Here is a 15,069-nt window from a genome sequence, read left to right as displayed (position 1 = left end):
TGCACTCCAGACGCCAGCCACAGATGACACCAGTATTTCAATACCTGTACCCCCTGTATTCTTGTGAGTAACCTCTCATAAGAATTATTGTTGTTTGTCCTTCTTATTAAACTCCATACTACGCTTAGAGGGCGCCGCTTTTTGTTTTTCTTGTTGTTGTTTCAGAATTGCTTCTTCTTGACAGCTGGCAGCCCTCCAAGCAAGAGTGTATATTTAATATAATATAATTTGTGTTACTGCTCCATGAACTTTCTATGGACTGAACTTTTATCACAAACAATTTTTTTAATTTTTTGACTATATTTTTAACAAACTCTCTCATGGACAGCTGAATTTGATCACTGCCCCACTCCTCACATCCTCCCCTTTTTTCATTTTTTATACTTTCAGCTATCACATGAATCTCACCATTCCACCATTCCCCTCCTTAAGCGTGTATTCTTATCTCCTTCATTTCATTTTGGTAAGCGCTTGATTTTATCTGTTTTTTGTTCAAGGGGCGTACAGTCTGTGCGCTCCGAGAATAAGCTTCCGGGACCCGAGGGCTGTATTGGGAAAGCCTATCAGAGCTGTTGGCTTTGATAGACATTTCCGTACAGCCAACCAGCTGGCGTTATTCAGCTGGCCGGACATTGAGCGCCGACCATCTGAATAACAGCGGCAGCGGCGAAAATAACATAGATTCGTGCAATGCATGAATCTATGTTATTTGACTCAGTGGCGGTGAGAGCCAGAGGGGGCGGCGCTCCAGCGCCCTCTATGGACATCACCCACTTTTCTAACCACTTGAAGAAAAAGCCCTTTCTGACACTGTTTGTTTACATAAAAACATATATTTTTTTTGCAAGAAAGTTAAGTTGAACCCCCAAACATTATATATATTTTTAAAGCAAAGGCCCTACAGATTAAAATGGTGGGTGTTGCATTTTTTTTCCACACAGTATTTGCGCAGCGTTTTTTCAAATGCATTTTTTTGGGAAAAAATACACTTTTTTTTATTTTAAAGCACTAAAACACACTATATTGCCCAAATTATTGATGAAATAAAAATGATGATCTTAGGCCAAGTACATGGATACCAAACACGACATACTTTAAAATTGCGCACAAACGCGCAGTGGCGACAAACTACATACATTTTTAAAAGCCTTTAAAGCCTTTACAGGTTACCACATTAGATTTACAGAGGAGGTCTACTGCTAAAATGACTGCCCTCGATCTGCCCTTCGCGGTGATACCTCACATGCCTGGTGCAATTGCTGTTTTCATATGACTCCAGACCGCAAGAGCAGGGGGGACAGGGATGCTTTTTTTTTTTTTTTTTTATATTTATTTCGCTTTTTTTTATTTTATTTGTAAACTGTTCCTTCCATTTTATTTATTTTTTACCATTTTTATTGTTATCTCAGGGAATGTAAATATCCCTTATGATAGCAATAGTTAGTGACAGGTACTCTTTTAAAAAAAAATGGGGTCTATTAGATCCTAGATCTTTCCTCTGCCCTCAAAGCATCTGACCACACCAAGATCGGTGTGATAAAATGCTTTCCCAATGGCGCTGTTTCATATCCGGGGGGGGGGGACATTCCCTCCCACTGAATGTAAAAGCAGTCTAGAGGCTAATTAGCTGCTAGGGCTGCTTTTACATGAAAGCCGACCGCTGGCTGAAAAGAATGATACCAAGTTGATGCCTAAAAACGCAGGCATCTTTCTGGTATAACCATTCAAAGTCCAGCAACATACCAGTACGTTGATGGTTCTTGTTGGACATGTATTGTAATCTTTTTTTTTTTTTTTTCATGCAGCCTGTTGGCTGAACGAAAAAAAGATTGATCGGTGGGTATGCCCACCATTAGAATACCTCCGTTCATCCACCCACTTCTAATGATGGGCATACATGCACCATTTATATATGCCGAAGCATGGGGGCATCCTCCCGCAAAAAAGTTATGCCGCGTACACACGGTCGGACTTTTCTATGTCGTGTACACATGGTCAGACTTTTCCACGGGAAAGCCTCCGTAGGAATGTCAACTGTATGTACGCGGCATTAGGAGCAAAATCGCTCCTCCGCCCCTAATGCCCCCATGCTTCGGCATATATGCTCTTTTTTCAACTGTGGTGGTGAAATCACCTCCTACAGCGTTGGAGTCGCGGCTTTATATATCGTGGGAGCAAACGCTGTTGCTGTCACGCTAAATAAATCCGCGCTGCAACTGAATGGCGTACCTGCTAAGCAAATGATGGTTAACATTAAAACAAAGTAATATTACAGTATAACAGTAAGATCATACCATACCTGCAAAACAAATACCAAAAAAAAACATAGTAAAAAATAAAACATTTAACGCAACCTGTGCCTAAAATATATATATGCCGAAGCATGGGGGCATCCTCCCGCAAAAAAGTAATGCCGCGTACACACGGTCGGACTTTTCCACGGGCAAGCCTCCGTCGGAATTTCGACCGTATGTACGCGGCATAAAAAGTTATGCCGCGTACACACGATCAGACTTTTCCACGGGCAAGCCTCCGTCGGAATTTCGACCGTATGTACGCGGCATAAAAAGTTATGCCGCGTACACAGGGTCAGACTTTTCCACGGGCAAGTCTCTGTAGGAATGTCGACCGTATATACGCGGCATTAGGAGCAAAATCGCTCCTCCGCCCCTAATGCCCACATGCTTCGTCATATATGCTATTTTTTTAACTGTGGTGGTGAAATCACCTCCTACAGCACTGGAGTCACGGCTTTATATATCGTGGGAGCAAACGCTGTTGCTGTCAAGATAAATAAGTCTGCGCAACAGCTGAATGGCATACCTGAAAACAGTAAAGTAAATTACATACCTGAAAAGCCAGCATGAAAAAAACATAACAACAATAAAACTTTGCAGAATAGAATACAGTAAAAAGAGCAGAACAATAGAGAGAGAATATAGAGAGGGAGAGAACAATAAAACAACTATTTTTGTTTTTTTTATTTAATATATTTTTTGTGGGTTTTTTTTAACACTTTTTTTTGTAACTGTAACTGTTCAACTTTTCGGTTCCAGGTTTGGGTCTCTCAAAATGCGATGGCATCTTGGGAGACCCTGTGTAAGTGTGCCTAGCCTGTGAAATGTTTTACCCTACGCTAATATTTCACTCGTGTGTGGAAGCGTTCAAAACATTCACCAATACAAAGACCAGGATCGGCAGGACATTGGGGACAAAAATAACGGGTGTCACGCCTAAATCCGCGCTTGCTACAGACACAACATTTTCTTTGGGGGGCTCGTTGGGTAGGGGTATTCTCGAGGGCATATGAAAAATGCCTCTCATGCAGTCGGCTTACTGCATTTGGTGGGGGATGGTGAGGTACAGAACCACCTGGATACAGAAGTTCTGAGATGATATCCTCCTCTAATTGAAGGAAGGATCCATTCCGTCCTGAAGCTTTGTATAAGACAAAAGCATTCAGTAAAGTCAATTGGAATAAATATAGAGACACTTTTTTGTACCAGCGTCTCGCCTTACGGGCAATATGATACAGCGCAATCAACTGGTCGTTGAGGTCCACCCCTCCCATATTTTGGTTATATTCGTGGACACAGAGGGGTTTCTCCACAACACCAGTCGCCGTACGAATTTGTACTGTCGTGTCTGCGTGAAGGGTGGTAAGAACGAAAACATTCTTATTGTCCCGCCACTTCACAGCGAGCAAATTATTACACCTGCAGCAGGCTATCGCCCCCAGCCTAAGACGAGAATCTACAAGCCTCTGGGGAAAGCCCCGGCGATTAGGTCACACGGTGCCACATGCTCCAATCTGATGATCAAACAAGTGACTAAAAAGTGGCACGCTGCTGTAATAATTGTCCACATACAATTGGTACCCCTTTCCGAATAAGGGTGACACCAAGTCCCACACGATCTTGCCAGCGCTCCCCATGTAATCTGGGCATCCTTCCGGCTCTACCTCACTATCTTTGCCCTCATAAACCCTAAAGCTCCATGTGTAGCCTGTTGCCCTGTCACAGAGCTTATAGAGGTTTACCCCGTATCTGGCACGCTTGCTGGGAAGGAACTGTTTGAAAGAAAAGCGGCCAGAAAATTTAATGAGGGACTCATCAACGCATACAACTTGCTAGGGATTAAACAAGGCTGCATAACGTTTGTTGAAATGGTTTATGAGGGGCCGAATTTTGTAGAGCCGGTCAAATTCAGGGTCTCCACGCGGACGACAAAGTGCATTGTCACTGAAATGCATGAACCGCAGGATCGCCTTGTATCAATTCCTGGCCATGTGAGCAGAGAATATGGGCATATTGTGAATTGGATGTATGGACCAATACATCCGCAACTTCGGAAATTTGTGTATGCCCATGTTGAGGGTAAGGCCCAGAAAGGTCTTAAATTCGGAAACCGTAATTTCCATTCCATTCCATTCTTTGGCAAGGAGAGACTGGGGATTAGCGGCGATGTGAGTACCAGCATATAAATTACTCTGGTTCACAATAGATCCATAGAGATCTTCCGTGAAATACAGCGAATAGAAATCAAGTGGCATAAAATCAACTGTATCCACCTGAATACCGGGTTGGCCAGTGAATGGGGGAAGTACGGGTGTTGCAGAAGTGGTGGGGACCCAATCAGGATAGGCAAATTCTACAGGAAGGGCACTATGGGCACGACGGGCCTGTCCCTGTCTTCTTCTTGGTGGCAGCGGGACACTACTTGTGCTTGCCACCTCGCCAGCTTGAACTGCAATTATGGGATTCGCCACGTCACCAAGTGTTACTGCAGTGCTGGATGAACGACCAGGGTGTACTAGGCCGTTGGTGCTTGCCAGTTCACCAGAAGGAATAGCGGTGCTAGCACTTCTCTGCTCCATACAAGGGTCCTGCGGTTCTTGCTGCTCAACAACATCAGAACGGGGTCGGGTACGCCTGGCCTTAGCAGGGACCACAACTTTGTCGTCAGAGCTATCTAGCATGGAGTCGCTGTCGTAAACGGGTTTGTATTCTGAGCCAGATTCTGACAGATGCGTGACCTCCTCCTCTTCACTATCTGTCATGCTCAGAATCCTGAAGGCCTCTTCACCAGTGTACATTCGCTTTGCCATTTTGGGCTCTAAATTTAGTCGTACACTGGTGATGATTCACAGGTAAAAAAAGCACCTGACTGTTAGCAAACGTAGAAAACGCTTAAAAAAAAACTGTTAGTGATCGCAGAGATCAGGCCTGTCTCTGCGAACGCTGCAGTTATGTGTCTTGTGTTTTGTAAGTGACAGTGATCGATCGATACTGCACTTGGGTGGGTTGGGCTGGGCAGAGGGGGAAAACGCAGGTGCTAGCGGGTATCTGGGCTGATTCCGCTAACCATGCGTTTTTGGGTACCCTTAAACTGCTGGGTACGCTAGTATAGATCTGATCAGATCAGGTATCGATCCGTTCAGATTCTATACCACTAAGGGGGGTGTATGCTTTGCGTGTGGGTGTAAGCGTTACTGGCACTAACCTAACGCTGCCTGGGGCGACGCAGACCCTGACTGACGCTAAAATTTAATTTATATCACCCGCCGGGCGATGAGGGGGTTAAACCTTTATTGGGTTATATACGGCGGGTGCCCTGATGCTATAAACGGCAAACTAACCAACCAGCGTCAACCGTAACACTTATACGGTGATCACTGGTGAAAGGGTTAACTAGGGGGCAATCAGGGGGTTAAAACCTTTATTAGGTAATATATGGGGGTACCTGACGCTTTCTAAAAACCTGGCGGCGAACCTAAAATAACTAACTGGCTAACCCGCGTCACCAGTGACACTTATACGGTGATCACTGGTGAAAGGATTAACTCTAGGGGCAATCAGGGGTTAAAACCTTTATTTATGGGGGTACCTAACGCTATAGAAACCTGGCGGCGAACCTAAAAAAAAACTAGCTACCTAGCGACAACAGTGACACTAATACAGCGATCAGAAAACCGATTGCTTAGTGACACTGGCAATAGGGGGTGAAAGGGTTAACTGGGGCGGTGATCAAGGGGTTAAACGTTTATTAGGGGGGGGGGTAGGGGGCTACCCTGGACCTAAAGGGGCCTAAAGCTAACTGCCCTAACACTTTTTTCTGTCACAAATGACACTAAATGCAGTGATCAGAAAATAAATGATCACTGCAATCAGTGACACTGTGACAGGGGGGTGATCGGGGGGGTTATGTGCCTATGTGTGCTGTGTCAGTGTGCTGTTGGTGCAACTCACAGTTACAATGTCTTCTCTCCTCTGGAACTGGACTGAAAAGACCGCCAGAGGAGAGATGACATCACTTCCTCCCTGCCTGTGTTTACAGTTACACAGGCAGGGCCGGCACAGGTGGACGCGGATTCGCTGGGAGCGATCGCGAGGGGGTGGCTAGAAATCAATAGCCGCCCCCTCATCCCGGATCGCTCCCGCACGGTTAACGGCCGCTGCATGTACTGGAGGGGGTCCCGATTGGACCCCCGACCCCGGGGAAAGGCGGGGACGTACATGTACGCCCATATGCCTGTACATGCCATTCTGTGGACGTACATATACATGCGGCAGGCGTTAACCGGTTAACAAGTCCTTGCCCTTTCTAAATACGCAGCAGCTGAAAGAAAAATCATGGATGTGAACATGTCCCATAGGAAAACATGTAAATGAACTGTAGTGTGTTTCTGCAAAAAGCACCAAAAAACAGAGGTGTGAACCCAGGCCTGAGATGTTTAGTAACATAATGGGGGTTAAAAAAAGTACAAAAAGAGCACATCGCTACTGTAAGGGGTTCATTTTTTTACTGTGGGACAGTGAAAGTGATATTTACAGTAGTGATTTGCTTTTTTTGTACTATAAAGGGCTAATTTTAGTTTTTTTTAACCCCATTAAGTTACTGGCCGATTAATCGATTATGAAAATTGTAATCGATTAATTTCATAATCGATTAGTTGTTTCGGCCCTAATAAGAGGTGTGACTGTTACTCAGCTATATCAACATAGAGCTCTGCAATGTGAGGGCAGGAAGGAACATTTCTACTTAGGCCACTTTCACACTGAGGCGTATTTTCACACAAAAATAGCGCATAAATAATGCCTGAAATAATCCTGCCCCAGCATTCTCAATGTGAAAGCCTGAGGGCTTTCACACTGAGGTGATGCGCTGGTGGGAGGAAAAAAAATCTCCTGCAAGCAGCATCTTTGGAGCGGTGAGAGGAGTGGTGTGTATACCGCTCCTTCACATTTAAAACAATGGGACACCGATGTAATACCGCCGGACTATAAAGGAATAAAAAAAGTTGTGAGACACCAATTGAACTGTTTATAAACTATTTTGCAAAGTTCCTAAAAAATTATAGTATTGACGTTTTGAAGAGATTGATAGAGTAGTTCTATGTTATGATCTATTGTCCTCAATAATGAGATGCCATTTAATTTAATTTTTTTAGGGAAATTATTTAAATGCTATTTCTTTTTCTTTTCTAAAAAATATTTTTACAGGTCATCTGCTGACCAAACCAATTGGATACATTGAATCCTGCTTTGCTGAAAAAAATGGCACACCAAGGCAACCTTCTGTTTGCAGTTTGTCTCGTGGATGTTTAAAGATAAGCAGGAGTGTTTTCAATAATCCTGAGCATTCTGTCATTGATCTACAACAGTTTTCCCATGTGTGGTAAGTTGTTAGAATTGGAGTCTTTGTCTAGAAAAGGTTTGACATTGTGGAAATATTTGTGTTGCATATTTAAAAGATCAATAAATATTCTAGTCTTTAAGGCTTGGTTCACACTTATGCAGTTTGCTTCTCATCAATTTCCGCAGTGCTTTTTGCAGTGCATTTTACATCTTTGCACATGTGTTGTTTTATGCTTTTTTTTTTTTATGCGTTTTGACGTTTTTATGCTTTTCTTTTTTGGCCAATTTGTTCTTGGAAGAATTAACAACCGCAAATCACGGCAAAATCATTTTCTGCAGCTTCTCCATTGAAGTCTATTGAACCAAATAAGCACCGTTTTGAATTTAAAATGGTCCCTGACCCTTTCCAAAAACGCAGCGGCTGAAAAAAGCATAGATGTGAACATATCCATAGAAAACCATGTTAAATGAACTTTGGTTTTATTTGGTTTTATGCATTTTTGCATTCCTCATTCACAAGGAGTGTACTAAAGCTTATGCCTGTGGAGGGCCGGGTTTACCCACACAGGAATGCACAAGTGTTCAGTATATCCCCATGCAAGCAGTCCTATTGATGTCAGTAGGGGGACAGTGGCTGCACAGACAAAGCCGCTGCTCCCAATTTGACATTGGTTTGGATGCGAGTGCATGTCCCCAAATGCATTTTGTGTGAGTTTGGGGACTTGCACCTGCACCCACAGCAGTAACAAGGTGAGAGACTGCAAAATGGGCTAGTCTGTGTCAAACATTTGTTATTACAGTCAGCAATGACATAAACACCAGGATATACTTGCCTGTGTCCTCTGAGCTGGTATCTCAGTCCAGGAAATAGATGCTGTCCATAGATGATATTTGAACACGGATGGCTCTTTCCTTCTAAAAAGGAAAAATGATAGAGGCATTGTCAGGGGGAGTAGTATGATCTGTGAGATGTAATAAATACCTTTAGGTCCCACATTTACACATACCTGACACGCATGCATTTAACATGATAAAATGTAGCTGATGCTAGTTTCACTTTAAGTTTATTCCATGAGCACCAAAACGAGTGTCTAGTAATCTGTCAAAATTTGTATTTTGGCTCTTTCCAGTTCCCGGTTTGCAAATAGTTTAAGACAAACAGTACAATATATTTGAATATGAAATTCACCAAACAAAAAAAGCTCTACACCAAAGTGAACGCGGACTGTACTTCTTTTTTTATTTAACGGAAGCCATAATTCAAATGCATTTGGCTCTTAGGGGAATTCCTAAAACAGACAACTTATTTATCAATCCACTGTACTGAAATAGTTTAAAAAAATAAGAGTAAATCACACAAACAAGGCTCAACAAGCATTTTCTCACATGGTACAGGCTCATTCATACTGGTACATAAATATGTGAAAGAGATACACTTAGGCCACTTTCACACTGGGGCGTCGGCGATAAAGCACCGTCATTTTTAGCAGCGCTTTACTGTCGTATTTGCGGGGGTATTCGGCTGCTAGCAGGGTGCTTTTATCCCCCTGCTAGCAGCCGAGAAAGAGTTAAAACCACCGCAAAGCAGTGCTTTGCCGGCAGTATAGCGGCGGGGCACAATGATTTCAATGGACATTGAATATACACACCGCTTCAAAGATGCTGCTAGCAGGACTTTTTTTTACTATTCTGCTAGCGAACCTCTTGGCTTTCATACTGGAGAGACAGCAGTGGCTTTTTCAGGGAGCTTTGCAGGTGCTATTTTTAGCGTTATAGCGCCTGCAAAGCGCCCCAGTGTGAAAGGGGTCTTAAGGCCTCATGTACACTGCTGCTGGTAAATGGACGTTTAGGAGCAGTTGGGCATTTTTTTCAACTGCTCCTGACCTCTCCTCTGTTATCTTATCAGTACATGTACACAGGGTCGTTTATAGTCGTTTCTAGGCAGTTGAGTTTTGAGGCTTTTTTTTGGAACGCAAAAAAATGGGTTCAGCAGCAGTTTAGAGGCATTTCAAGCGCCAAATGCGGTAACTCGCGTTTTGTTTACAGGCGTTTTTCATTTTTTGCTATTAAAAAAAAAAAAATATATATATATATAATCGCAAACGTGGCAAAACGCCGCTAAACAGGGCATGTAAACGCAGAAAATTGGACGTTAAGTTAAATTGTTCAGGAGAGGTTGTAAAAACGTCCCGGATACATGAAGCCTAAGTGTTGTGTACTTGGACGCAAATTATGTATATGGATTATGGGTTTATAAAAACTGTCTTAATTTATTTATCTGACCATAAGATGTTGTTTCAGGTCTGCCTGTCTGTCTTTCAGGCAGACAGAATCCAACTTTCCATTCTCCTCCATGAAGCAGCAGGTGTAGTCGGACAAGTGTTTGTTTACACCTGCTTCCATCTGATTAAATCTGCTAAAATCAGATGGGTGGGGATCTGTTCCCTTCCATATAGTGGATCAGATGGCAGTCTGCTGTAAACAGACATGCGGTTCGTTTACATCCGACCACCCATAGAGGAGATCGGGCTGTGCCTTCTCTGTAAAAACAGAGTGGACACAGGCCATCCACCTGCCTGCTCAACAAGGATCAGCAGATAGGTTGCCCTCTGAGCAGGGGGACTCCTACCGGAGTCCGCCCCTTTAAGAAAGGGGCCTTATGCTTTTGCTCCAAGCAATTGGGTTATAGTAAGGGAGAAGGGTGCACCACACACCAAGGACAGCCATATGCATGGATGAATGAAAAACGGCTTCAGCTAGTCTCCTCAAAGGCCATGCTCTTCTGAAATGATTCTCCCCACCCACAGGGCTTAATCGTAGAGGTGAAGTGCAATGCAGCTGTTGGGTTTTCTTGATCGTACACCACGGGACACAGAGCCATTACATAATGGGTTAAGGGTCACCAGCGGTAATTGGACACTGGCACAACCAATTGAAGACAGTTCCCCTCCATATAACTTCTCCCATCAGGGAAGTACCTCCGTTTTTTCGCCAGTGTCTAAAGGTGTTGGACGCAATAGGATGCTAAAAGAAAAGCTCTACAAAGAGACCCTCTGGGGGTTAAAAGAGCTATGCTTTCCGACCCATCCAAGACGCCTAAAATATTAAGCCAAAACTGGATGAGATCCGGGCCTGGGAAACAGCACTTTTTCTACTTCGCTAAAAGTCCTAGTAAGAGTCTTTTACAAGGCCCAGGGGAGAGGTATCCTTTAAATAGGAAACCATATCCCTGAAGGTTGGCACACACAGCCCGCTGTGATGGGTGAAGATTGGTACTGTCTGATTTCAGCAGAAAAAACCTGCAGCGGGGACAAGGTAAGTGGATAAGAGTCCTAAACAATGTTTAAGGACCTTTTCCTATACATTTGGGATGAGTGTATTCTCAAAAGCCACCACTTGGGGGAGTAAGGAGTTTTTAACTCATCATGCTTTATGAAGTGTAATTTCCTTGGATAAGCACACTTCTCCTCTGCTGCAGAGCTGCTTCGGCTCCTCCTCCTCTAAAAAAGGAACAGGTATGGCAGCTAACAATCAAGATTAACAAAAAGCCATAAACAGAGATGTGCATTCATAAGAAGGGAGCTTCCCTCATACCTGAGACCGCCGCCATAACCCCGGGTCGCGTGCACGCGCTTTATCGGCGGTGGGGGCCGCGAGTGTGCATGGAAAACGGCGCCAAAATCAGAAAAGCCATAAAGGCTGCAGATTCCAGCAAGCTCACTCCTTTGAATGGGACACGGCAGCATTACAGAGGACACATAAGACTACATGTGGTTGGGCTGGGTACTATCAAGAGAGACACTCGGGCATTGAAACTGTTTGTTTGAGGTTGCATACTGTATGTAGATTGCTAAACTAAGCACAGTAGTATATGATCTGAGGTACCTTGGCTTTGCTTAAAGCAGTATGACCAGGACAAAAAATTAAAAAGCATCACTGCTTGAGACAGAAGGCTCTAGCAATGCTGGCTCAGTGCCATCCTTTAGTACCTTCCTTTAGCTGACGCACCTGCACAGGACGAGCCATTGCCGCTATCAGGAATAGCGGCTTCCCCAGTGAAGCCTGGGCCTGCATATGTCACTGAAGACACTTTGGCAGTAGCCCTAGGTAATTTAGAAGGGAGAATCGCTACATTAAATTACAAGGACAAAAAGCGAGACAGATCTCCTTCTGTGGTAGATCTCCTTTCAGAAAAATCTGAGGATGAGGATGATGCTTTACCTGCAGAGGATAAGGATGAAGAGTCGAAAGGATCAGGGATATCGGAGGAGCCTTTCTCTGCGTCCCAGATTCTGAAATTGCAGGTGCAAAGTTATGCTGAAATTGTGCGTTCCGCATTTAAGTTACCTTCCTTAGGGTCCTTTCACACTAGCGGACCGTTCGTCCGCTCATTACAAGTCCGTTAACGGACTTGTAATGAAGCCCTATGGGGACGCGTCCGTTAGCGGATGGAGCATCCGCTAGCGTCCGCGTCAGTCGGGATCCGCTTTTCCGAACGGAAGAAACCCTATTTTTCTTCCGTTTGGCGGAGCGGAACTGATGCAGACGGACAGACGGTCCGTCTGCATCAGGTTCCCCATAGGGCAGAGCGGAGCAGAGACAGGGCGGTCCCTGCACTGTGTGCGGGGACCGCCCTATCCGCCGACAGCTGAGCGGGGACCCCCGCTGAGCTGACGGAGACACACGGAGCGGACCCGGAAACGGTCCGCTCCGTGTGAAAGAGCCCTTAGAGTTAACTGAATCACCTGTCTCCTCCCTGGGCTCATTAAAATTCCAGCAGGGTGCAGGCTCTTTCCCGGTTCACCTGTTACTAGAAGGGCTAATGTACGCAGACTGGCAACATCCAGACAAGCGTTTCTCACCTCCTAAGAAGTTTGATATTCTTTATCCTATGGAGGAGAAGTTTTCCAAGAAATGGAGACTGCCTTCTGTAGACGCAGCTATTTCTTGTATAAACAAAAACCTGACCTGCCTGGTGGATAATGCACAAGTGTTTAAAGATCCATCTGAAAAGAAATTGGAATCTTTACTTAAATCCTCATTTCTTTTGGCCAGTTCAGTTACCCAACCTGCTGGAGCAGCAGTCGGTATATGTCAGGTCATCAAGCAACAGGTAAAACAGGGGCTAAAAGATTTACCTCCGGAACAAGCCAAATTTTGGGAGAATTTACAGAAAGCTTTATGTTTTACAATAGATGCTATGAGAGATTCACGTTGTTTTTAAAAAATGTAATTTAAAATGATTGTGTGTGGGATTCACATCATTTTTCGGGTTCTGAGAAACGACAACATTTTTTTTCGAACATGCTGCATTTTTTAACGTCGTTTTTCGGGTTGTAAAAAATGATCGTGTGTGGGCTAAAATGACGTTATAAACCCGCGCATGCTCAGAAGCAAGTTATGAGAAGGGAGCGCTCGTTCTGGTAAAACTACCGTTCATAATGGAGTTAGCACATTCATCACTCTGTAACAGACAGAAAAGCACAAATCGTCTTTTACTAACACGGAATCAGCTGAAGCAGCCCCAAGGGTGGTGTCATCCGCATGGAACTTCCCCTTTATAGTGCTGTTGTACGTCACCGCGCTTTGCTAGAGCATTTAAAAAAAAAAACGATGGTGTGTGGGCAATGTCGTTTTAATGATGAAGTTGGAAAAACTTCATTTTTTTTCTACATGCCGAAAAATTATCGTGTGTACGCGGCATTACACTCCAGCTGGTGCATATGCACAGAGTTCTTTGGTTAAAGCATTGGTCAGCAGAAGCACCATGCAAAAAACTTCTGGCCAGTTTCCTTTTCCATGGCGAAGGCCTCTTTGGGGACGACCTGGAAAAATATATCCAAGAGATATCAAGTGGTAAAACTACCCTTTTACCTGAGAAAAAGAAAAACAAGCGACCTTGTTTTAAACGTTCTCTTTCCCCAGTACCGGGAAAGCCTGCCTCCAGCCAGTGGCGATGGCATTTTCAGCCAGCCACAAAGGCCAAAGGAAATTGGACTCAAAAGAAGAAAAAGCTGTGGGGTTCAAGAGCAAACAAGCAAGACCCCTAAGCCTCTCTGTGAAGGGGCCCCCCCCTCGGCCGAGTGGGCGGATGACTTTGTCAGTTTTCAGCGGCATTGCAGACAGAAATCCAGGACAAGTGGGTAGTATCCACAGTATCCTCAGGGTACAAACTAGAATTTTCGAGAGATCCCATCTTCTCAGTTCCGAAGTTCAAGACTGACCAAGGATCCACAAAAAAGAGGATCCTTCTTCAAAGGTTTGGATCACTTGCTGTCTCAAGGGGAAGTCATACAAGTAACCCAAAAAAAGCAAGGTTCAGGTTTTTATTCAAACCTCTTTGCGATTCCAAAACCAAATGGTGACTTCAGACCCATCCTGGATCTAAGATCTCTAAATCGGTTTCTGAACATTCGCCATTTCCGAATGGAAACAATTCGAACTGTGGTTGCCACACTACAAGGTGGAGAATTCATGGCGTCCATAGACATCAAGGACGCATATTTACATGTACTCCATCCTGAGCACCAAAGATTCCTAAGATTTGCGGTAGAACAGCGCCACTTCCAATTCGTGGCCCTGCCCTTTGGTGTAGCTACCGTGCCCAGAGTATTTACAAAGGTACTAGCTCCTCTGTTGGCAAATCTGAGGACACAAGGCATAGCGGTAACAGCCTATCTAGACGATCTACTGGTGATAGATCAGTCAGTGGCAGGATTAGATCACGCTGTGCTCACTACGGTAAAATACCTGGAGCATTTAGGATGGATTGTAAACATACAAAAATCCTCTCTACAAGCCCAAAGAAGGGTAGAGTATCTGGGCATGATCATAGGCACAGCCCAAAGCAGGATATTCTTGCCAGAGCCAAAGATACAGTCTCTGAAAGACCTGATCTACAAGGTCAGGACAGAGAAAGAGCCGTCTATTCGCCTTTGCATGAGGCTATTCGGAAAGATGGTGGCCTCATTCGAGGCTGTCCCTTAGACCCCTTTCACACTGAGGAGTTTTTCAGGCGGTACAGCGCCTAAATACCGCCTGAAAAACTCCTGCCCAGCCTTCTCAATGTGAAAGCCCTGAGGCGATGCGCTGGCAGGAGAGAAAAAAATCTCCTGCAAGCAGCATCTTTGGAGCGGTGAGAGGAGCGGTATGTATACCGCTTCTTCACCGCTCCTTCCCATTTTAAACAATGGGAAATCGCGATAAAAACCACCAATGCTACGGCAGTAGCTTACATCAATCACCAAGGAGGCACCCTTAGTCAGGGTGCTCAGAAGGAGGTGAATAGAATTTTGGCATTGGCAGAAGATCAGGTTCCTTGTCTTTCTGCAATCTTCATCCCAGGGGTAGAAAACTGGCAAGCGGACTATCTGAGTCGCCAGCAGCTATCACCAGGAGAGTGGTCTCCCCACCCTGATGTCTTTCAGGCCAT

The 15,069-nt window shown here is 44.5% G+C and overlaps 1 protein-coding gene across 1 annotated transcript in view; it reads left to right on the top strand.

Moving 5' to 3' along the window:
* TRMO (tRNA methyltransferase O) overlaps positions 1 to 15,069 on the top strand; it is a 54,924-nt gene that overhangs the window by 13,530 nt on the left and 26,325 nt on the right. Inside the window, exon 2 of the mRNA XM_040361127.1 lies at positions 7,503 to 7,677. Coding sequence (XP_040217061.1) covers positions 7,503 to 7,677 — 175 coding nt within the window. The remainder of the gene's footprint in view (positions 1 to 7,502; positions 7,678 to 15,069) is intronic.

This window comes from Rana temporaria, chromosome 1 (genome assembly GCF_905171775.1).
Source record: "Rana temporaria chromosome 1, aRanTem1.1, whole genome shotgun sequence".
In the NCBI taxonomy this organism is placed as follows: domain Eukaryota; kingdom Metazoa; phylum Chordata; class Amphibia; order Anura; family Ranidae; genus Rana; species Rana temporaria.
Note: the sequence above shows the minus strand (reverse complement) of the source record. Positions and strands in the feature narration are given on the sequence as shown.